Source organism: Electrophorus electricus, chromosome 4 (assembly GCF_041902795.1).
Source record: "Electrophorus electricus isolate QZ-2024a chromosome 4, ASM4190279v1, whole genome shotgun sequence".
Classification (NCBI taxonomy): Eukaryota; Metazoa; Chordata; class Actinopteri; order Gymnotiformes; family Gymnotidae; genus Electrophorus; species Electrophorus electricus.
In genome coordinates, this window is record NC_137500.1 from 38,502,501 (window position 1) to 38,523,795 (window position 21,295).

A 21,295-nucleotide genomic window follows, 5' to 3' on the forward strand; every position below is an offset into this window, starting at 1 on the left:
GCACAAATGTAGCCATCTGTAAACTGACATCTGATGACAGCTGACCATCACCTGGCATTTGTAGTGTAGAGTGCGTCTTCCACGGTTTGCACAGTTTGAAACAGTTTTCGACTTCATGGCCAAACCTCATTCTTAAAGGGACTGGTGCGTAAGAGAATTGAAGAGGGACTTACAGAGCTTTCGGAGTGAGCAAAGTGTTGCAGAAGTCAGCCAGCTGCTGTTTCCCCTCTGGTTATATGGGCACAGCTGTGGGCAGTGTAACAAGTTTTTGCGTATTCTCTCACCCACACACAAAGCAGGGTAAAGAACAAATAGTAACAGAGTAGCCTAGACAACCAGTCTAAGCTAGTTGTGGGCTGGTTACATGGTATACATGGAGCTGGTGAGTAGACTTGGCCAGAGATTAAATCGTTAGAAATATGACTAATTATAGTGGTATCACACATTTCAGTGGTGTGATATACTACAACACTTCAACTGCCTTTTTAATTAAACCCAACACAATTTTCTCTGAGTTGCGAAGTATTAACAAGGTTGTCACAAATAGCCTGATATATCTCAAGCTCTATTTTTTGAAACATTTTTTTGAAAGCATTTTCAAATAAAATCTCAATTCTAGCCATGAAGGCATTTGGCCTTGTCATTGGCTCAGCATTAACAGTCCGGGTGTGGCTTTTCTAGGGTGTTGCTTTGGCAGACTGGCCGGTTCTCCACATTTAGCTTGGGACAACTTAGGCGGCTTGTTTAATATTCCTCATCTCAGTGGCTTTGCATTCTGTACCTTTAAAAACAATTTTGAGATTCTGTGCGATTTTGAGATGCAGGAGTATATCTGGTGACTCACACGTACGATTGCTTTAGTATTAATCCATTTAAGGGCCTCAGAGAGAGAGAGAGAGAGAGAGAGAGAGAGAGAGAGAGAGAGGAAGAGAAAGAGAGAGAGAGAGAGAGAGAGAGAGAGAGAGAGAGGAAGAGAAAGAGAGAGAGAGAGAGAGAGAGAGAGAGAGAGAGAGAGAGAGAGGAAGAGAAAGAGAGAGGGGGTGGGGCGGGAATGGGCCATGGACTGGGGTGAGACTTGGCCAGGATTGAGCGTATAAGAGAACAGTGGACAATGTCCATTATCCTGTGATCAGCATGGAGTCTCGTATTCATCCTTATGGCCCAGTGACCCAGTAACAACCCAGTGTGGCGCTCTGTGGTTCCTATAGTGTGGCCGTCCGCTCATCTGGATGGAGCCGCCCAGCATCTTAAGGGTCTCTGGGTCCTCGGAGTCACAGAGGGAAACATGGGATTTCTCTACTTTAGAATGAATAGTGTGTTTCCAGTGTGTTCTGTGCTTTAGTGGACCACATGATTGTGCCGTGACGGGTCAATGCCAATGTTGTCCTTCAGTGACGTGCTAAATTCTACAGCTTTTTCTTAGAGAATCGGCAGTCTTTCCAATCCTAAACCTCTTCCTGGTCTTTGGAAATCAACAGGATACAAAATATTTACATGCTGTAATGCTTTATAAGGGGCAGAGATTGCATTACAGTAGCTTCAAAGCACGGGCTTCAACTCTACCCTTTTGACTCCAGGCAGCATTTACTCCAGTGTTAAGTGTCTTTTCGTGCTTTAAAATAATTTGCAGTTCTTTAATACCTGCCTGTCCTACCGCGAGACTTCAGCTTTCTTTGACATGTACACTTCATCCCAGACGTGGAGCTTTCTTTCTGTTCATCCTGATGGTAGAGGGGAAAGTTCAGGTGGTCAGCTGCAAAGTGAGCTTCATTCATGTAGCTGCTTTTTTCCTCAGATAACAGGGATTCCTTTGAGCGACATCTGGTAGCAGTAGCTCCTTGGAAATCTCGCCTGTTTTTAACCAGGGCCTTCTCCTGGGCGTGTGCGCGTTTTTCAGCTCGTAACCCCCATGCTCTGGCCTGTGCAACCCAGCCTGGAAAAAATGAGTTTATCCCGACATCATTCCTCCAACAGTATTTTCCCTGTGTGCGCTGTTGGTACAGCAGCAGCAGGTTTTCTTTTTTTGGTGCCTAGTGCAGTCGCTGCGGACAAAAGCCGGCCGCTCCGAAGGCGTCCTGCGTGAGGTTGAGCAGGGAGGCGCTGCACAGCCCGGGGTCCTTCACAGAAGCCTGACACTCGGCCTCCCTGTCCAGCTGAGCTCGGTCATGTCTTCCATTTAAAGATTTTTTTTTACAAGGCGAGAGTGTAAGGAGGCAGAATGTGCTATATGAATGCGGCTGTGGCCTAAAGAATGAACGTGTCCTTCTAGTGACATGCAAATTCAGGTTTGCACTGCATTTGTACCTTAATTAAGTGTTTTTTTCTTGATCTGAAGTAATGCAAAAGCAGTTAATTGCTGCGTTTTTGAACGGAAATCTAGCAGTGGGACTGTAGCCAGGGCGTTCGTATTCTACATGGTTAGCGCGGTTTCTGCATTGGCCCGGTGTGATGACAGCGACATGCATAAATTAATGACCTAGCCCATCTGGCTGATGGGAACAGGAGACAGACAGACAGCTGGTGCTATGGTAATCTGTCATTTGTACTCATCATCACACGGCTACGGGTATTACAGTCAGACCATCTATCTAATAAAGGTATTGAAAAAGTCAGGACAACAGATTGCCACATTCATTATGTGAATGTCATTATTGTGAAGATATTTTAAACACAAAGGCACTATATGGAACAACAAGTCTATGTAACATTCCTTATGCTGTAGTGTATTCATCATTAATGCTGTGTGTGTTGGCTTCTGTGATTTTCACCTTTTTTCCCCAGACTGTTAATTGGAGCCCCAAGGGCCAAGGCGTTATCCAATCAGGCAGCTAACATCACGGGGGGTCTGTACAGCTGTGACATCACCACCCATTCAGACGACTGTGATCGGATCGAGTTCGACAATGACGGTGAGTGTCGTAGCAGCACTCGTGCAAAAAGAAGCAAGTTCAACATCTTCTGGCAGAACATTAAGAAAATCAACTTTCTGTTCAGATTGCATCATGATGATGTTTTGAAGTTTCATTTTGTGAATTACACTGTTTGACCTATGAGCTACACGGCATGACCCATGAGCTGACAGAAATGGACTGTACTTCTAAAATGTCCACCAAATATATTTGAGTGTTCAAAAAATTTTGAAGCCAAAGAAAGTTCATTAAATGTGTTGGAATACTCTACCCTTAGCTGACGTGCGCATGGAGAATAAGGAGAATCAATGGATGGGAGTGAGTGTTCAAAGCCAGGGCCCTGGAGGAAAGATCGTGGTGAGACTCAGTTCATACTCTACCCTAAATGCCACACGTTATACAGTTGTACTTTTATTTCAGGCAACAGTTTATATTTAGCTGTTGCGCTCTGAAATCTTTTTGCTTTCAGTTACACTCCACTTCTGAAACCTGCTCAGCCGAGCATCTTGGTTATGAGCTAAGAGCTGGCTGGGTTGTGTCTGTGGTGGGCGTGCACGTGGTTCACCTCTCTCGCTCTTCCCTGTCAGACATGCGCGCACCGCTACCAGAGGCGTCTGTTCGCAAACACGCCGCAGGAGTCGCGCGACATCACTGGCCGATGTTACGTGCTCAGCCAGGACCTGAGCATCGACAGCCAATCAGACGAGGATGGCGGGAACTGGAAGTTTTGCGAGGGTCGTGCCAGGGGTCATGAGAGGTTCGGCGCCTGCCAACAGGGCCTGGCAGCAGCCTTCACCAGAGACTACCATTATGTCATCTTCGGAGCCCCGGGGGCTTACAACTGGAGAGGTGTGGCAAGCACTCTGCAGTAGCATCCTGAAAAAAGTGCTTGTTTCAGGAAGCCTTAAAGCATTGCTAGAACAGCACAGACCCTTCTCATTTTTGACAAGCGTCCAATCAGCTCTGTCCATGGGATTGCCAAGGAAATTATATGACATCTGCTCGAGCCCAGTCACGGTTCAGCCAAATACCTTTATTTGAAGGCGCGCCGGGCAGCCAGCCTTCACATATGGAATGTTCCAGACTCACTGTCTTGATTGTTTGCAACATTAAGTGAGAAACAGCACCTGGGGGGGGGGGGGGGGGAAATAAACATTAACTTGGTAAAACAGGAGGTTCAGTGCCAACACACACACACATACACACACACATTCACTATGAAACCCATAACATTAGGAAACATGCATGTTTAAGGTTTTTTGCTCAGACAAACTTGATTCACCTCATGAAGTGCTTAATTACATACGTGTGCCAGAGTAGGTTAAGCACTTAACCTTGCTGGGCTGGATTTTCCTAGTGTGCCTGTTGGAGCTGCTATACTGCACATCATTTAACCCCTTCTGTGCTTCACACTGGCCCAGATGAAGATGGGTGCTGTTCTAAATAATTCCTCATCAGTTTTATTCCTGCTGTTTTCAAACCCGTTCGCATTGCTGATGCGTTTAAATTTCTTCCATACTGTGACTTGAACACATCAGCGCTGTGATTGCTTCCTTGCTCAAGCTCCAGTCTCCGCCCTCTAATGGCATGCGTGTGGCTTTTGTTCCGGCAGGTGTGGTGCGGGTGGAGCAGAAGAACAACACCCTGCTGGAGATGGGATTTTACGACGATGGGCCGTACGAGGTCGGGGATGAAAGCCGCCTGGAGCCAGATCTGGTGCCTGTGCCTGCCAACAGCTACTTAGGTGGGACTGAACTCTCTCCTTTGCACTCTGAGCTTTGGTCACTTGTCATTGTATTTGTGTGTGTGGGTGACATTTGTGCTGAGAACAGGTGCTGAAAATTAGTTTCTGTACAAGTTGTGCACGGGAAGAGTCCACAAATTCTGACTGGTTTATGTGAGTGGACATTATACAGTTATCATGGACAGACAATGATTTCTGGGATGGATCTAGCATATGTTTTCGTGCTACAAAGCATGCCCTTGTGTTTCGTGTGTTCTGTGTCGTGAGAGGCCCATTTAGTTTAGTGTAGCTATGTGTTACTGTTTTCACACACAGTAATTGCTCATGCCTGTCTCCTCTGTGTCCCACTGGTCTGTTACGCTGGACGATTCCCTTAGAGAGCCAACAGTATCTCTGGAATGCATTATTTGCATCATCAAAAAGGCCAAATGTTTTACAGCTCTGAAAAATATTTTGAATTTTTGTCTCAAGGTTTCTCGCTGGATTCTGGCCACAGCATTACTGAAAAGGGCAAGCTGATTATTGTGTCTGGAGCTCCAAGAGCCAATCACAGTGGAGCTGTTGTCCTATTACGAAAAGAGGGGGAGGTGTCCACCATGCTGTCTCCGGAGCATGTTCTGCAAGGCCCTGGACTGGCGTCCTCGTTCGGATATGACGTGGCAGTGGTGGACCTAAATGGAGACGGGTATGGACAGTGGATGGATTTTTTGCATTAAGCCAAAGATATCAAAGAAGAACTGAAAGAAAACACCTACAGTGAACTTTTCACAATCTAAATGAAAGAAATTCTGTCTTGGTGCTTAGATGTGAGACTGCCCCAGCACTGCTGCACGTGGAACTTTACTGTCTGTGTGCCAGACAGAAACTGAAACATTGGTGGACAAGTTTAGGTTTAAAAAGTAAAATTTGTTAAAGTTCTTATTTCCCAGTTGATTTCAGGAATTCATTCTGCTTGTTGGTTTGAGCTGCAATAGAACATCCAGACAGCTGGAACACCTCTGAACATGAGTTTAAGTGTTAAGATGTGTGTGTGTGTGTGTGTGTGTTCCTTCAGGTGGCAGGACATAGTGGTGGGAGCTCCTCAGTTCTTCCAGCGTGATGGTGAGGTTGGGGGGGCCGTGTACGTCTACATCAACCAGGCAGGGAGATGGAGCAGCGTCGTCCCCACCTGCCTCAGTGGAACTAAAGACTCCATGTTTGGACTGGCAGTGAGGAACATAGGAGACATCAATCTGGATTCCTATGAGGGTAGGAAACGTTGAATAACAACGTGTGTGTGTGTGTGTGTGTGTGTGTGTGTGTGTGTGTGCGTTCACTTGTGTGCGTGTGTGCGTGTTATTCAACATTAATAAAACTGGGCTCATTATAACTCAAATCTCATGACGAACAACAATGGCATTTAACCCGTTCCACTATTACAGTGTTTAAAATGACCAATACTACAGAATATTTGTTGTGAAAACAATATGTTTACAATATGTTTTAATTGTAGGATAACTGTGTTCATATTTATATATTTTATCAGTTGAGATTGTGAATGGTGTTAGAAACAATCTGTTCATTTATTTGTGTTTCATATTGTATCTTTGTGCAGATATTGCCTTTGTATGGTTTGAAACCAGTCCCAGTAATAGTCCCAGTGTTAGTTTTAGTGTGTGCGCTGGTTTGCATCATTGCTCATGTCTTCATCAGTACTCATCATCCTCTCGGCTCTGGTAGATATAGCAGTAGGAGCTCCCTATGCAGATGGAGGATCTGGTAAAGTGTACATCTATCATGGATCTGCTGATGGTGTTAACACAAAACCAGCCCAGGTCAGGAAATCTCTCTCTCTCTCTCTCTCTCTCTCGCTCCCTCTCTCGCTCCCTCTCTCGCTCTCTGTCTTTCGCCTGCTTCACGCTCTCTGTCTCTTGCTCGCATGCTGAATGCCCAACCTCTCAGTCCCCTGTCTGACTGTACTGGATATGGGCTTTTGTAATGGATGAAAGGCTGGAGAGCAAAACACCATTACAATGATAAAGGGCAGGTAGATGATAAAGGGTTGGGCTTAGATGGAGATGGACAATCTTGGCCAATTTTAGACAATTTTATGACAAAGTATGAAGGTACTTCAAGGCCTCTACCACCATTTTCCAAATGTCCCGAGTATAGATCAGTGAATGCACAATGCAGCATGGTCCTTTACCACTGACATGGTTTTTAACTCTTCCCAGATTCTGGAAGGGACACACCATGGTGTAAAGATGTTTGGCTATTCGTTGGCTGGGAACATGGACCTGGATGGAAACTCCTATCCCGATCTTGCCATCGGGTCTCTTTCCGATGCCGTGTTTGTTTACAGGTATTTACACGGCTTCATAGATCACGAGTGGCTGATTCCTTTCACCTGTGAAACTGAACTGAACTGAACTGAACCCAATTTAGGGCCAGACCTGTCATCAGTATCAGGAAAGAAATCAAGGTCACGCCAAAGGAAATTGACCTGACGAAGAAAACGTGTGGCAATAGCATTTGGTAAGATATGAGTTTGTGATTTGTTGTAGTGTTGATATCGATTAAACGTTGGTAGCAAGGAGAACCACTTATATTTGATCTTTTTTTTTCCTTTTAAGTGAATTTATTTTCAGTGGGTTTTCTATGTAGTAATTATGAAACGTTGTCGTTTACAGCTTGACTGTTGAAGCTTGCTTTACCTACAAAGCAAATCCTGTCACGTACAACCCCAAACTGAGTAAGAGCAAGACTCCTTCTACTCTGATCCTCTCAATATGGACAACGTTTGCATTTATGTCACTCCTCTCTCATGCTATAAAGGTTTAATGGTACTTATTACCATGCAATCCTGAAATTACCGCACGTTTCCTGAAATGTCTCATAATGCTGCGCTGAAGACCGACTGAAATGCGTCTGTCCCGGGCAGCCATTTCCTGCACGCTGGAGACGGAGGCGCTCCGCCGGAAGCAGGGCTTGCCCTCTCGTGTGGCCTTCCTGAACAAGACGTCAGCTGATCAGGACTTCCAGTCTACAGGACGCCTGGATCTGAGAGGACAGAACAAAAGGACCTGCTACAAGGCCAAGCTTCGGCTGCAGGTACTAGCATAGTCACTGGATCCTGCAAAAAGCATGTGTAAACATTCTGTTACATGTGTAAACATTCTGCTACATTAAAAAAAAACACTTTTCTTCTTGGACCATACTTGTTTTAACATTAATTTTACATAAATTGGCCCAGTTGGGTGTTTTGTCCTCTTTATAACTGGTTACTGAGGCAGACCGTTATAGAGCCTGAATTATGCACAGTGTAATGGAAATTTAGCAAGGGCAGATTTTAGCGATGGCTAAGGTAAGGGGGGTGGGTAGATCTGGGAGGCTACTGGTAGCACAGGAAGGCCACGCCCCCAGCTGGGGGGAGGAGGGTGGTGAGGTTTCATTCCGGAGAGAGTTTGGTAGAAGTTGGAAGCCGAGAGGGAGGATTTTCGTCCTCCTCCCAGCCATCAGCTACTTCACGAGTCCGTGGAACCATCCCTCTCAGGAGAACATCAAGGATAAGCTGAGGGCAGTCCCCATCGAGGTGTCTGTGGCCATCGAGAGAGCTCAGAGACAGAAGAGACAGAGCTCTCTACCAGAGCTGCTGCCTGTGCTTGACCTGAGCGCGCCCAACAGGACCAGCACGGAGGTAAGCACACCCAGAGATCAATTAGCCTCGTTTACACTTACATGCACGTGTACATCTGCTCAGTCCCAGTCAATAATTAGCACTTAATATTATGATTTAAAAAAAACAGATGAAGTTATCATTCATATAGGTGAGGATATGCTCACCAGTTTGTCTATTTACGGTCTCAGGTGAACTTCCTAAAGGAGGGATGTGGGGCCGATAATATTTGCCAGAGTAACCTGCAGCTCCACTGCAGGTTCTGTTACAGAGAAACCAACCAGGACATCTTTCCTCCATTACCCTTGTAAGTTACCAACCAGGACATCTTTCCTGCATTACCCATGGAAGTTACCAACCTGCCTTTGTTACCTGTTATTGTCCGAGCAAACTATGAAGCTCCAGACCGCGAATCAAAATGATATTCCTGGATTTTGGAGTCACTGGTAGTTCATTTCTGTCTGTCTGTCTGTTTGTCTGTCTGTGAGATAACCCTGTGCTGGCACTTAGAGGCATTTTTATTGTGTTTAACAGAAAAGTGTTGTGGTGTGTAACAGGAGGTGTTTGTTCCTGTAACAGGAAGAATGGCATTGCGGTGGTGTCTCTGAGCGACCAGAAGGACATTGCCCTGGAGGTCACGGTGAAGAACAGGAATGGAGACGATGCCCACGAAGCCAAGCTAGTCGGGCTGTTTGGCGAGTCGCTGTCATACTCTGGGTTCAGATCCCAGAGGACCACGGTAGGTGGTGAAGATGGAGCAGAGAGCCTTGCAATGCTCTGGCTCCTGGAATCACTGCTATGATAAAATGACAATATAATGGGAAAAACCACAAAAGGAAGGCTCCTGAATGGTATGGTTTTTGCTAGGATAAGGCATTAAAAAAGTAACCAGAATTTTCACATCCACCAGGACAAACATGTGATCTGTGCGGCCAATCAGAATGGATCCCAAGCAGAGTGTGAGCTGGGGAATCCGTTTAAAAGAGACTCGGAGGTAGACTCTTCCGTCCAGGAATGTTACTGGTCAAACAGAGTTTCCTTCCTACTGTAGCGGTACTGAGCTTTCTGGTCGCAATGTTTTAGGTCACCTTTTACATCATACTGAGCACGGCAGGGATCTCTCTTAATACCACAGAGGTGGACGTCCGCCTCCAGCTGGAAACGTGAGCTGCTCTAAATCTCTTTGGCACAGATTCGTGTTTAAATTTTCACCCTGAGCTGCTCCATTCAAAATGCCTGCACAGTAATGTTTCCGAGCGCATTTTTCTCCCCCAGGACGAGTCTGCAGGAAGGTTTGAGGAGAGTGAGAGCGAAAGCTAACGTCGTGATCGAGCTCCTGCTCTCCGTGCAAGGGTATGTGCAGTTACTCCCACCCCCCATAGCCTCACATAAATACACTACAGCGCGTGACATTTTGGAACTAACAGCTGTTTGTCACGGGGTCAGGGTTGCCAGACCGTCTCAGGTGTACTTTGGAGGAGAGGTTAGAGGAGAGAGTGCCATGAAATCAGAAGAGGAAGCTGGCAGTTTGATCGAATATGAGTTCAGGGTAAATAGGGCTATTCTATTAGTGTCTTCTTTTAGTGTAGTCTATTAGTACTATATGCCATTTGTTAATTTATTTGAAAAGCCAAGCATTTTGACTGCAGGTAATAAACCTGGGAAAGCCTCTGAAGTCTTTTGGCACAGCGTCCCTCGACATCCAGTGGCCCAGAGAGAATAGCGTGGGGAAGTGGCTCCTCTACCTGGTGAAGGTTGGCTCCAAGGAACTGGAGCAGCTCACCTGCTCCCCTGAGAATGAGATCAACCCCCTGGGGCTGGCAGAGGTACGACATCCTCCATGTCCTCTATTGCAGCCTCCTGCTTCAATTAATGCTCAGAACAGCTGATTGTCACTGATTGTCACCTGAGCTAAACTCTGCTCAGCAAACCATGTCATAAGTACCTCAATCCTTGAGCTAATAGTTACATTTCCATTTACTTTAAGGGTCTTGCTCAGGGGCCCAGCAGTGGCAACTTGGCAGTACCTTAACCTCTGAGCTACCACTGCCCCCATCTCCTGCATATATACCTACCACAGTGTTTACTTGGCGATCAACTTGTGCTCGGTTATTTCAGGGATCCACTTTGTCCAGGAGAAAGCGTGAGGCAGAGGAAAGAATCACATCGGAGAGAGGCAAAATATCTCTCTTTACAGATCAAAGGAAATACAGGACTCTGGTGAATGGTCTTGATATTATCAATCTTTCCAATTATAGGAGAACTGTATCTTGTTTGAAGAAGTAGCCTAACCATCTCCATCCGTGCATTGTCATAGTCGTGTTCTGGGGATGCAGGCTGCGTGGAGATCAGATGCCCCCTGCTGGGCCTGGATGGTAGTGCAGACATTATACTGCGGTCCCGCCTTTGGAACAGCACTTTCCTCGAAGTAAGTTACAGTGATGTTTGTGAGGACACTCATGAATAATATTTGGAAGGTAAACACACAGACTGAATGCACTTTCTTTTTCTCGCTTTTTTTTTTTTTTTTCAAAAACAGGATTATGCTTCCTATAATTACCTTGATTTGATAGTCACCGCGTCCATCAGCCTTGATGTTTCTGCCAAGAACCTTGTGCTGAAAAATCCCGAAACGCAGGTGTGTTAACGGCCACCGTGGTCATGACCTCTAACCCTCTTACCTTTCTGTTAATTCACGAGAAAAGTTAATATGTCCATTTCTCTGCCTGGACAGGTGAGACTGACGGTGTTCCCGGAACACACCGCGGCTCAGTTTGGCGGGGTTCCTTGGTGGATAATTCTCGTGGCAGTCCTAGCTGGAATCCTGATGCTCGCTCTCCTTGTGCTCCTCCTCTGGAAGGTAACCGCACACCAAATCCCACGCTGCAAACCTTTTTTAGTATTTGTTTTCTCATTGCACAACGTCTACACATTTCCATACAAATGGCCACCATTTTGCTAAAACCATTGACAAACTGTTTGGTGCCGGATGTTGACTCATGTTGCCAGGTTCAGTAACGCGAGCTCGTGGCCCGTGCAGGTTTGAGGCAGAAGCGGTCTCGCCACAGTGTCGCCTGTAGTGTCGTCTTTGCTGCGCCTCTTTTGCAGTGACTCATGCCCCTTGCTCCCTCCGTAGTGTGGTTTCTTCAAGCGTGCCCAGAAACACCAGGTCGATGCAACCTATCACAAAGCTGAGATCCACACTCAACCTTCTGACACAGACAAGCTCTGCACAGAGACCTAGAGGGTTCCGCCTGGGTAAAGCGTACAAGGCTACCGTAGTGCTTTTCACCACCACTAACGCATCTTTTGCTCTGCCAAATGGAGAGAAAGGAAAGAACAAAGCACTTTCTTGTGAATAGTGTGTCTGGTTTGTCAGTGCTGTGCGAAGTTTTGAAACTGCTAGTGTGTAATGAACACACAGAGTCTTTAACGCAAGCTGTGTGGCGTTTGCCCTCTTTCCTGCGTCCCTTCTAACTCCTCTTTGTTTCCTTCCTTTTGTTGGTGCTTTGAAGACACTCCTTTGCAAGTTTGGCTGTTCTGTCCTGTCTGCAGTGTGTGCTCTCAGAACTTCAGTTTCAACCCTTCCGCCAAACTCTGCTTTCAACCCCTCTGCCATCGCTAGCTCAGGTTCCGTGGAATTTTCAATTAAACGCCCTTTCCTGCATTTTTCTTCCTCAGTGCGGCTTTTTCAAACGTTCCAAATACGAAGACAGCATCCCCAAGTACCATGCAGTGAGGATCCGGAAGGAGACGCGTCAGTTTACGGATGGAAACGGCATGTTTGACCCCTTTGAAAAGAAGCAATGGATGACCATGTGGAGTGAGAAGGAGAGTTCCTCGTGAAGCTCCCACCTCAGCGGTGGGAGGAAACACTAGGACCATGTGAGGTGCCATGAGGAGTGAGGTACACTGAGGCAGAACTTCAGATCCATGTTGTCAGAGTGGAGAACCAAACTTAAGCTCTTTCCACACACTGGATTTGGCTGCAGGATGCTGTCATCTCTGAACAGACCAGGCACATGATTACAGATGTAACTTTTTTTTTCTTTGCTGTTGACTTTGCGAGCAGAATGGAGATACACTACGTCATTTTAGATGATTCCTGGAATGCTGAAGACTGAACCAGTGTGTTTTAAATACTGAAGTATTCACACATATTGTTTATTTATTTTCTTTTGTGATTAATTAGCCAAAGATTCTGTAAGTTTCAAAACTTTCTAAAAGTCTGAAAACCGTTTTGTCACAAGAAGATTATACGGCTAGAAATAACCGTTTGTGCACGTTGTGTAATCCTACACTGATGATAATGACAGCACTGTGATCATGGAACAGTCATTACCGGGGAACTCACTCGACCGAGGCTTTGTATGTGTTTTGAATGTGTGTCTGCGTTCAGTGCTCTGTAGTCATTAATAAATCTCAGGAAGATCTTAGTAAGTTAGCCCATAAGCTGAACCAGGTGTGAAAACAAGGACAACCGAACAAAACACAGCAAATCTTTAATGTTTAATGTGACTGTGAATGAGAGAGCACAAATATGGGCACATTACCGTAATCCACAGGTATCCAGGGCCGCAATGGCTGTAGGTATCACGTTTCAAACCTGCCACGACCTTCCGGTTTCACAATGAGCCCATGCCAGTTGGTTCTAATTACTTTGGAAGCTGAGATACAGTGAACATGTGGACTGGCATAAAGTTCTAAAAACTGGCCTGAATTAGTCTGAAAACAACGTGGAACTTTTTCAGCCCTCTATAGTCCGTCCACTCACAATCGGAGAACTGACCGTGTGTCGGTGAGCATCCTTTGTAGTCACTTTAACAGTGCTTGACGCATTTCGGAGTTTTTCATGAATGATCTTGTTTGGTCAAAAGGCAGTGTTAACTGTTTTTTTTTTTATATACATTTATAAAGGCCTGTATATGTTTATGCAAAACTTTCTAAATGTAAATCATAAAGTGAGTTGGACTTTTATTATGCCTTACTTTTATTATGCCTTACTTTTCCATAAAAATCTGCTCAGTCACTGATGCCATAAAAGACTGATGCCATAAAGGTTGAGATTTTTTTTAAACTCCCAACACCCCTTATTATCCATAACACAGGCTTAGATATATTGCATCACATTATTCATATTTAAACATGTATTTGTAATTGTAATTTATAGGAGCATTTTATAAGTGAACAACTACAGACTATATCCCATGTGATGGCATGCACAATTTTACCATGTTACCATTTAGCATGTTCACTGATGTTTAAATATCACTTGGGTACCAGACCATTCTTCAAACATAAGGGACACTAAAAAGGTTATGGCGTGGCAGTGGGTGTTACACTGACTAGACTTTACTGATGTCACTGCCAGGGCTGGGTTTGGATTGACGTCTGCTAGCCCAGTATTCCAGCTAACAGTGCTCATGTGCTCAGAAACTAACCACTGATGAAAGTTTAGAGAATGGATGGTGGATGGTGAGTGTACACACTTACACTCAATACCGATTACCCAGAAGACCCTGCCCTGTTGAAAACATCCATCATTAGAGGCCAACAGAAGAACAGCTGTACTCAGTACAAAACAAATCGTTCAGCCCCCATCAAACAGCTAACCCATGTGCAAAAATGGATTATAACTTAAGATTTTACAGTAAAAGTTAAGTCTGCATACTTCCTCAAGCTATAGATGTACCCAACAATGGGACTGGGACTATTATGCGCATATTTTTACAGGATTTGCACTGCGATATTACAACTAGCTTTTAAAATACAATAAAAGGTCTACTCCTTCAAGATCATTTAAAGGACTTGTCTGACTATATTTTTCTATAACTTTAATAAAGGTCAGGTTTTTTTGGGAGGGTATGTATATCAATCGATCACTCTACACAACACACACCCCTGTGAATTCAGAGGAGGAATGTTATAGTCAACGTGCACTACATAATCATCTGTTCTACGGTGTGAGCAAGTGAACAAGTTATACAGAAACTACAGCATACTAGTTTATTGATGATGTTGTAAATATAAAAATATAGCAATCATTATCTACAGAATGATTTGAGGATGAAAATGGCAAAAAAAGAACAAAAATTGGTCTTGACCAGAAAGGAACATGTAAGGTAATAGCCCAACGGTACTCCAAAATACTAACAATCTTGATTGACTACGCTTGTGTGTTAATTTTGATGAGAGTCTCACGGATGTCACCCCTTCAAGGAGAGGGTAGAGTGTGATGGAGTTCATCACCCAGGAAGGCACATGTATGTTCTGACTACTGCGTCAAAGAGCTTGCACTTCAGTCTGGTGGTCAGTGCAGATGTTTACCACCTGGGTCTGAGACTGGGCGTGGTTGCTGACCGCAGCCTCTGTTGCAGTGTCTCGCACACAGAGACGTGCTACAACAGGCCGAGCTAACGTTCAGGCCTGATGGAGAACGTTTACACGTCTCTGTAAGGAACATGGAGAATTTAGCACCTGAATACATGGATCGACCACGGCACTGAACAAACACCAGACCTTTTTTCGCCCCCAACACAAAGGCAGCTGCTGGGCAAACCATTACATATGCGATCAGGCGACCCAAAACTACCACAAAACAGTCTAACAGCTGCCTATCCAACAAAGCTGTAAACATTTTTATACACCAAAAGAAAACTACCTTGTGAGATCATTTGCTATTGTAAAAGGTATGCTTTTTCAGTTATTGAATACAGCACATCTTGTTGCAAAACAGTGATGTTATATTAGTGCAATGTAATAAAAGGCAATGACAGAAGAGAGTTAAATGATAACTTGGTAAGAGTACAGCTCACTGTACTGTACTACAAATAGTGTTCAGTTTGGTCTGAAATTAGTAACTGAAGTTGGAACTGATAAAGACAACAGTGACAACAATCTCTGTCCTACCACCTACAACGAAAATGCAAATAATTTTCAATAACCCAGATGGAGACATCCCTGTGAATAAATGCTGTATAATGGCTACTGTTATCATCCCTTTCAACTCTTTAAAACAAGTTTAAAGATCAATCTTATGATAGTATGGCACACAAAACTTTGACAACAGCGTAAAAACAGCCCTGATATAAAGCTCTTTCATCCAAGAACATCCTTAGGTTTAGGTTTGGGGATTTTTTTTTTTCTCATTTGCTCTGAAATAGTAACGCTCAGCAGGCAGACACCTGCTCCTGCGGCTTCTGCTTCACACTGCTCCTCCAGACTCCTCCGTCTTGGCACCTCGCCTGCGAGCGTCGTTGCTGGCCTCCAGGTCAGGCCTCTCCGACAGGGCCGCGGCAGGTTTGGTGCCGGTCAGCTGCGGCTCGCTGCTCTGCGCCCTGCGAAGGTGCTCCTCGCTCGGCCTCCTCCAGGAGGGACGCGTGGCGATCCAGAGGATGAGGCCCCCGAACACAGCTATCAGCACCCCGAGGATGTTAACGAACATGGCCTCGGGGGGTGAGTCTTTGTACTTTGGATCTTTCCTGAGTAAAAATTACAAAATGAGACTGTTATGCCTTAAAAGATGTCATACATGTGTTGGTGGGGAAAGAATACAAAGAATAGTTCTGATGTTTCTTTTTTTTTTTTCCTAAAATATGAAATACTATTGGTAATGTCTCAAATAACTAAATCTATGAAGCATTTCATAGACAGGACTGAATCTGACCACAGCAGAGAGAAAAACAATCATTATCAATCTGTGGTGGCTTCCTTTGGATGACGTGAAGTCATAAACTACACATGCATACAACCTACAGTTTTCAATAGTTGACACAGATCGTTTATAGTGAGCGCACAGAATGGGTATTTAAGCATACTTACAGGGCAAATAAGAGCTTTTCAGTAATGCCCATGAGAGCAGTAGCGATCACACAGCCAAAGATGAACAAGCCACTGTAGACATGAATGGGCATAAGGGCTGCACGCAGATACACAGGGCTCACAGGCAGGAGGTAGACGCTGACCCCCAACACGACCTACTCAGTTACAGAGAACGAAAAAGGAGCCAGAGTACTGCTGCACCTCATGCTTTCGAGTGCTGAACTAAACGACGAGACGTGAACGTGACGCGGACCTTACCTGTAGCGAGTAGAGTATGATGGCGGCTAAGCCTACCCAGCTGTGCAGGCTGTACATGTTGGGGATGTTCTGAGCGTTATGGAAGTCGAACACTGCTACCAGAGAGACAGCAGCCAGGACGAAGGCCAGCATGTTCAGGCCTGCATGAATCAACTTCATCATAAGCTTGCTACACTTCCAGGTCCAGGGAAGTCTATAGACAACAATTGCTGGACACACACACACACACACACACACACACACACTGTATCAGACGTGCCTGATACAGTTACTGCATGTGCAGAGGAGCCTCAGAATGGATAGCCGTCGATTAACTACTTTAAGAAACCATGCAGATATGAAGAAAGTGTGCTGCTTTGGAAGTGTCCACCATTTCACTGCGGGTTATACTGGGTATGACTATGTATGTGACGAATAAACCAAACTTGAACTTGAACACACGTTATTTTTGTGTTCACCTCATTAGAACAGATTAGATTGCACTTAAACCTCCATTAATTTATTAAAATTAAATATTAAATCAAATTAAAACGTTTGACATTAATTTTAATTTTCTAAACATTATCTGTCTGGTATTGCGATTCATATGGTCGTATACAATATACCATATTACATCAACAAGTTGATTTAGTTGTCAGTACACAACGTTGCAGCGAAAAACCTGGTCAAAACTGTCTTTTGCCGATTTCTGTTTCGATACCGCTACATTTCGGGTTGCATATACATTATTTCAGTTTATTTTATGTCATATCCATTATTTAAATTCTCCGGTACTAATAATTGGTTTACATTATGTACATTGTGTATTATGGATTTTATTGTTCTCTGGTCGTCTGCGTGAGCGATAATTAGTGGTTTTCAGCTGCGATTATTAGCATGATGAAATAAAGCAGGATAAGCATTTCTCATATTAGGACAGAACAGTTATAGCTTATCGTTCAGTTAAGGTAACATTTCAAATCATGTGAGGTTTTCATTATGAACTCGGTTATAATTTATTCCATTGTTTTATGAGCAGTTTGATTATCGACTTAAAAATAATTTTTAAAATAGTTTCATACCTGTAATAACTTACTCTGCTTTAGTCCTAACCGCCTATATGGGTAATTATTTGGCATTGAATTAAGTTCTATTAACACCCACTCATGACCTCGTCCTCGTCTGACATCATATCATTGTCGTTCATTTCAGCCATTCAGTGTCTGATGCCAAATATGGATGAAGCAAAACAGACGAGGAGAAGAGGCGTGGCTCAGAAAGAACGAGATCGAAAGAAAAGAAACTGTCAGAAAGTGCATCAACGTGCAGAAAACTTGTGGATCTGTTCAAAGGTACTAATACCGGCCAGGCCAGACAGGCCTGGTGCCATAAACAAACAAGGGGATGAAGAAATGGATTCAGTATCTGCCATTCATGAGCAATCAGCAGAGCATCAGCAGATGAAGCTGGACCATCAACGGGTTTAGTGGAAACTGGTGAACTGGCTCAGTCAGATGATACAGACGTGCCTGATACAGTTACTGCACGTGCAGAGGAGCCTCAGAATGGATAGCCGTCGATTAACTACTTTAAGAAACCATGCAGATATGAAGAAAGTGTGCTGCTTTGGAACTACCACTCAACAAAAAACTGGCAACAAAGTGGTGAAAAGATGGTTCAAATAGATGGTGGTTGTCATTCAACAAAGACAACTATTCTCTTCATTGTTCAGTGTGCTTAGCATTTTCCAGCACCTCAGACAGATTAATGTTCATGGAGGGAATGAGTGATTGGTGACATATTCATACGCGTGTTGAACACAAACACTCTTCTGCTCATTTGAGATGTTCTGTGGCATATCTGCTAGGTCAGAAACAGACCAACGTTCCTCACTTGCTCACACGTAGTCATCAAAATGAAGCGAGAAACAAATGACAAGTAACGGAAAAAGGCACAGAAGTGGTCAAACTCATTTGGTAAAAGGGGCTGAGCCACAGTGGAAGTAATGAAGAAGCAGCATACACGCTTGACGATGAGATCAACCATGAGACATTTCTGGAAATTGTGAAACTACCTGGGAAGTATGACTCCTGCACATCCGATCCTCTTTCTGAGGTTGTCCAGAAGAGCAAAAGCAAGAAGCAACATGAGACTGAGGTGAGAAAGTTTGCGGGGTTGAGGATCCTCGGGTACTTTGCTGTCTAAAACTTCAGTGAATTAGGTTGTCACAAGTATCCCTGATAAAATACGGCAATTTATTTCTGAAGAAGTAACCGACATGTTTGCTGTAGAAATTTATACCACTCAAGACATATCATCACAAGACCAGTGCTCTGTTGTTGTGAGATATGTTGATAGCATGGGCACTATCCAAGAAAGATTGGCGAGTGTGGTGAAATGTGAGGGATCTACTGGCAAAGCTTTTGTGCAACTTGTTTATCACGTTCTGCTTGGAATGAAGCTTGACCTTAAGAACTGCATTGGAAACTCAACTGATGGTGCAATAAACATGCAGGGGTGCTACAAAGGCTTTGGTACTCTGCTATCAAAAGAAGCTCCTATGCAGATCCATGTTTGGCACCATGCACATATATTAAATCTCGTGACCGAAGCTACAAGTGTTGGGGTGACTAGCACATCGGTATTTTCACTACTGAATGAGACTGCAATATTCTTTCAGGAATCTTATCAACAAATGAACATCTGGAGTCAACATTCCACCGGTGAGAAACAATTCAAACGATTGGGAACTATCAGGGAAACCAGGTGGTGTTTGAAGGATGCTGCCTTGAAGAAAGTGTTTGGTTCATTCAACGACTCGAGGATGTCTTTTCATGGAAATTATCACCACTGTCCCTGCCACACTAGTTGCTCACGAGGTCCGAGCAGCCGTTAAAGCCAAGATGGAGGAATACACTGACAGTCTCCTGAAGTTTGAAATGGTTCTGACATCACATGTGTATCTGCAAATATTCTCTCAAACTACAGAGCTGTCCAAGTATCTACAAACTGTGCAGGTGACCGTGTGAATCGCTGAGGAACATGCGCATGCTGTGGGAAGACTTCCAATCTTGTCATGGTACAGCTGTTAAGTTTGTTCAATGTGCTAATGACCAGCTGAGTGAACTGGATCTAGATGAAAATCTTGTTATGGAAGCGTCTCTTCCTGTGAAACAGCAAATAAGCCAAAAACGCATGGGTGGCGAACAATGCTCAGATGAGGGTACATCAGCTTCTGATCCACTGAACAAATATCGAATTCAAGTGTACAACCAGATACTGAGCGACAATTTGACACACCAACATCTGCGTTCTACGCCGATCTGTCGCTTCTTCACCCGAGGAACTTTGATGAAGTTCCATTGGGAGCTATGGAAGAGCTGCATAGACATTGCTCAGATTTGATGATGGCGTCACTGCTGAACAACAACGAACAGAACTGCAAAGCTTTGGACAGCAGCGGTCAGCACTTAAACAATCAGTAGCAGACGCTTATACTGTGAAGGATGACAATGACCGTGAAGACAACTGTCAACTTGCAAGTCTTGTGAAGACTTTCCTCTCTGCTGTTACAAGGTGCTACTCCAGTTGAAGCTCTTAACTGATGCTTACTAGAGCATTGGGCTTGCCTACAATATACTGCTAACGCTGCCTGCGTCACAAGTGCAGTGTAAAAGATCATTCTCTGCACTGAAGAGAATCAAAAGCCTCCTGAGAAGCACAATGATGCAAGAACATCTTGAGGTGGAGAAAAGTATCCTAGCCAAACTTGACACTAACAGTGTTGGTGATGTGATTGCTAAAAGTGGCGAACTACGTAAACTACTAGCCTACTGCCACTGACTGAGCGAACGTGTAAGCCGTGTTACTACATTTTTATTTTTCATTCAATTTTATTTCTAAGCATGCCGTCTAATTTTAATTGTGTCTAAACAACAGTGAACAGATTAAGTTTGGCAGCAGTTTAGATAGAGTTCTTATCATAGCAAGGAGCGAGCCACGTACTCATCACATATTTTAAGAACATTATAATGAATAACGAGCCGGGTAGGTCGCCCTCGTCCCCTCCCTGGTTGAAGGATGCCCGGGCCGGGTTTGAGCCCCAGTCCACCCTTGTTGGTAGGCCTGTGGTTTTTGGGCCAGAGCCCGTCTGCCTTTCTGTATAGTCCACTGACCAACTAACACAGTTCCCTGAATATTCAAAAACAAGACGGTGTCAAAGTTGACATGCTTCCCGTTTTGCGTTCACATCACAACGCCACTAACGTTTATTGTAGGCCCGTCTGTCTCCTAATTCAAGTCTCGTCCACACCGATCGCAAAACAAAAACACAAAACCTGAAAGACGGACCAAAAAAAGTACTTCGACAGTTCGACAATAGTTGTTCTTTTCGGACAACTCGTACGATCTGCAGTGAGCAGTTCAGAGGTAGACTTCAGTTTTTGTTATATAAACACCAGTTAGGCTATTTGACACGAGCACTAGAGTAAGAAACTTGCTATGAAAACACTAGTTTATCGCAGTTACGCAGAGAACCTCAATTTACATGCAATTACACGAATAAACTATTATGGACGTCTTACCAATTCCTTGAAGAAAAATAAAACCAATAACAACCAGAAGAGGATGCCAGTTAAATTCGGCCGGTCCTCCATCCCATCCAAGCCCTTCTCTGAAATGTAAAACCCATCTGAGAACCAGTACAACGGAGACGAAACCGATTGCAAAAGCAAAAATCAACAAAACAAGGAAATGCTTGTAGTTCTCCATGGTTGTCCTGTGGGCTCCACGACTTAACTTGTGTCTCACGGACGAAAAGTGTAGCGCGTTCTAACCCAAACTCACTAGAGGAATTTGGAGAGCTCGTTCCGGCGGCGGGGTTTATTCTCAACTTCACACGACCCCGTTTAACACGCCCTGCGCCCCCTT

The 21,295-nt window shown here is 44.4% G+C and overlaps 2 protein-coding genes across 3 annotated transcripts in view; one reads left to right on the plus strand and one right to left on the minus strand.

The window, feature by feature from the left end:
- The window catches only part of itga6a (integrin, alpha 6a), a 17,443-nt gene extending 4,158 nt beyond the window's left edge, over positions 1–13,285 (plus strand). Inside the window, exons 2-26 of one of the 2 annotated variants that reach the window (XM_027027543.3) lie at positions 2,782–2,909; positions 3,187–3,266; positions 3,497–3,758; positions 4,522–4,653; positions 5,125–5,338; positions 5,708–5,901; positions 6,373–6,467; positions 6,867–6,994; positions 7,078–7,167; positions 7,323–7,384; positions 7,574–7,743; positions 8,186–8,329; positions 8,500–8,615; positions 8,888–9,047; positions 9,219–9,302; positions 9,392–9,471; positions 9,584–9,661; positions 9,755–9,857; positions 9,958–10,134; positions 10,427–10,528; positions 10,626–10,736; positions 10,848–10,946; positions 11,043–11,168; positions 11,445–11,566; positions 11,990–12,128. In XM_027027543.3, coding sequence (XP_026883344.2) covers positions 2,782–2,909; positions 3,187–3,266; positions 3,497–3,758; positions 4,522–4,653; positions 5,125–5,338; positions 5,708–5,901; positions 6,373–6,467; positions 6,867–6,994; positions 7,078–7,167; positions 7,323–7,384; positions 7,574–7,743; positions 8,186–8,329; positions 8,500–8,615; positions 8,888–9,047; positions 9,219–9,302; positions 9,392–9,471; positions 9,584–9,661; positions 9,755–9,857; positions 9,958–10,134; positions 10,427–10,528; positions 10,626–10,736; positions 10,848–10,946; positions 11,043–11,168; positions 11,445–11,552 — 3,043 coding nt within the window. In that variant the 3' untranslated portion in view covers positions 11,553–11,566; positions 11,990–12,128. Of the gene's footprint in view, positions 1–2,781; positions 2,910–3,186; positions 3,267–3,496; positions 3,759–4,521; positions 4,654–5,124; positions 5,339–5,707; positions 5,902–6,372; positions 6,468–6,866; positions 6,995–7,077; positions 7,168–7,322; positions 7,385–7,573; positions 7,744–8,185; positions 8,330–8,499; positions 8,616–8,887; positions 9,048–9,218; positions 9,303–9,391; positions 9,472–9,583; positions 9,662–9,754; positions 9,858–9,957; positions 10,135–10,426; positions 10,529–10,625; positions 10,737–10,847; positions 10,947–11,042; positions 11,169–11,444; positions 11,567–11,989 lie in introns of both variants that reach the window. The other variant, XM_027027542.3, reaches the window with a different exon arrangement.
- Positions 13,286–14,300: 1,015 nt separating this feature from the next.
- Positions 14,301–21,261, minus strand: cybrd1 (cytochrome b reductase 1). Its single transcript, XM_027027562.3, has 4 exons — positions 20,950–21,261; positions 16,388–16,596; positions 16,130–16,284; positions 14,301–15,789 (listed from the first exon to the last, which is right to left on the minus strand). The coding sequence occupies exons 1-4, from the start codon at positions 21,134–21,136 to the stop codon at positions 15,513–15,515; spliced, it is 828 nt and encodes a 275-aa protein (XP_026883363.1). The 5' UTR covers positions 21,137–21,261; the 3' UTR covers positions 14,301–15,512.
- Positions 21,262–21,295: the final 34 nt, after the last annotated feature.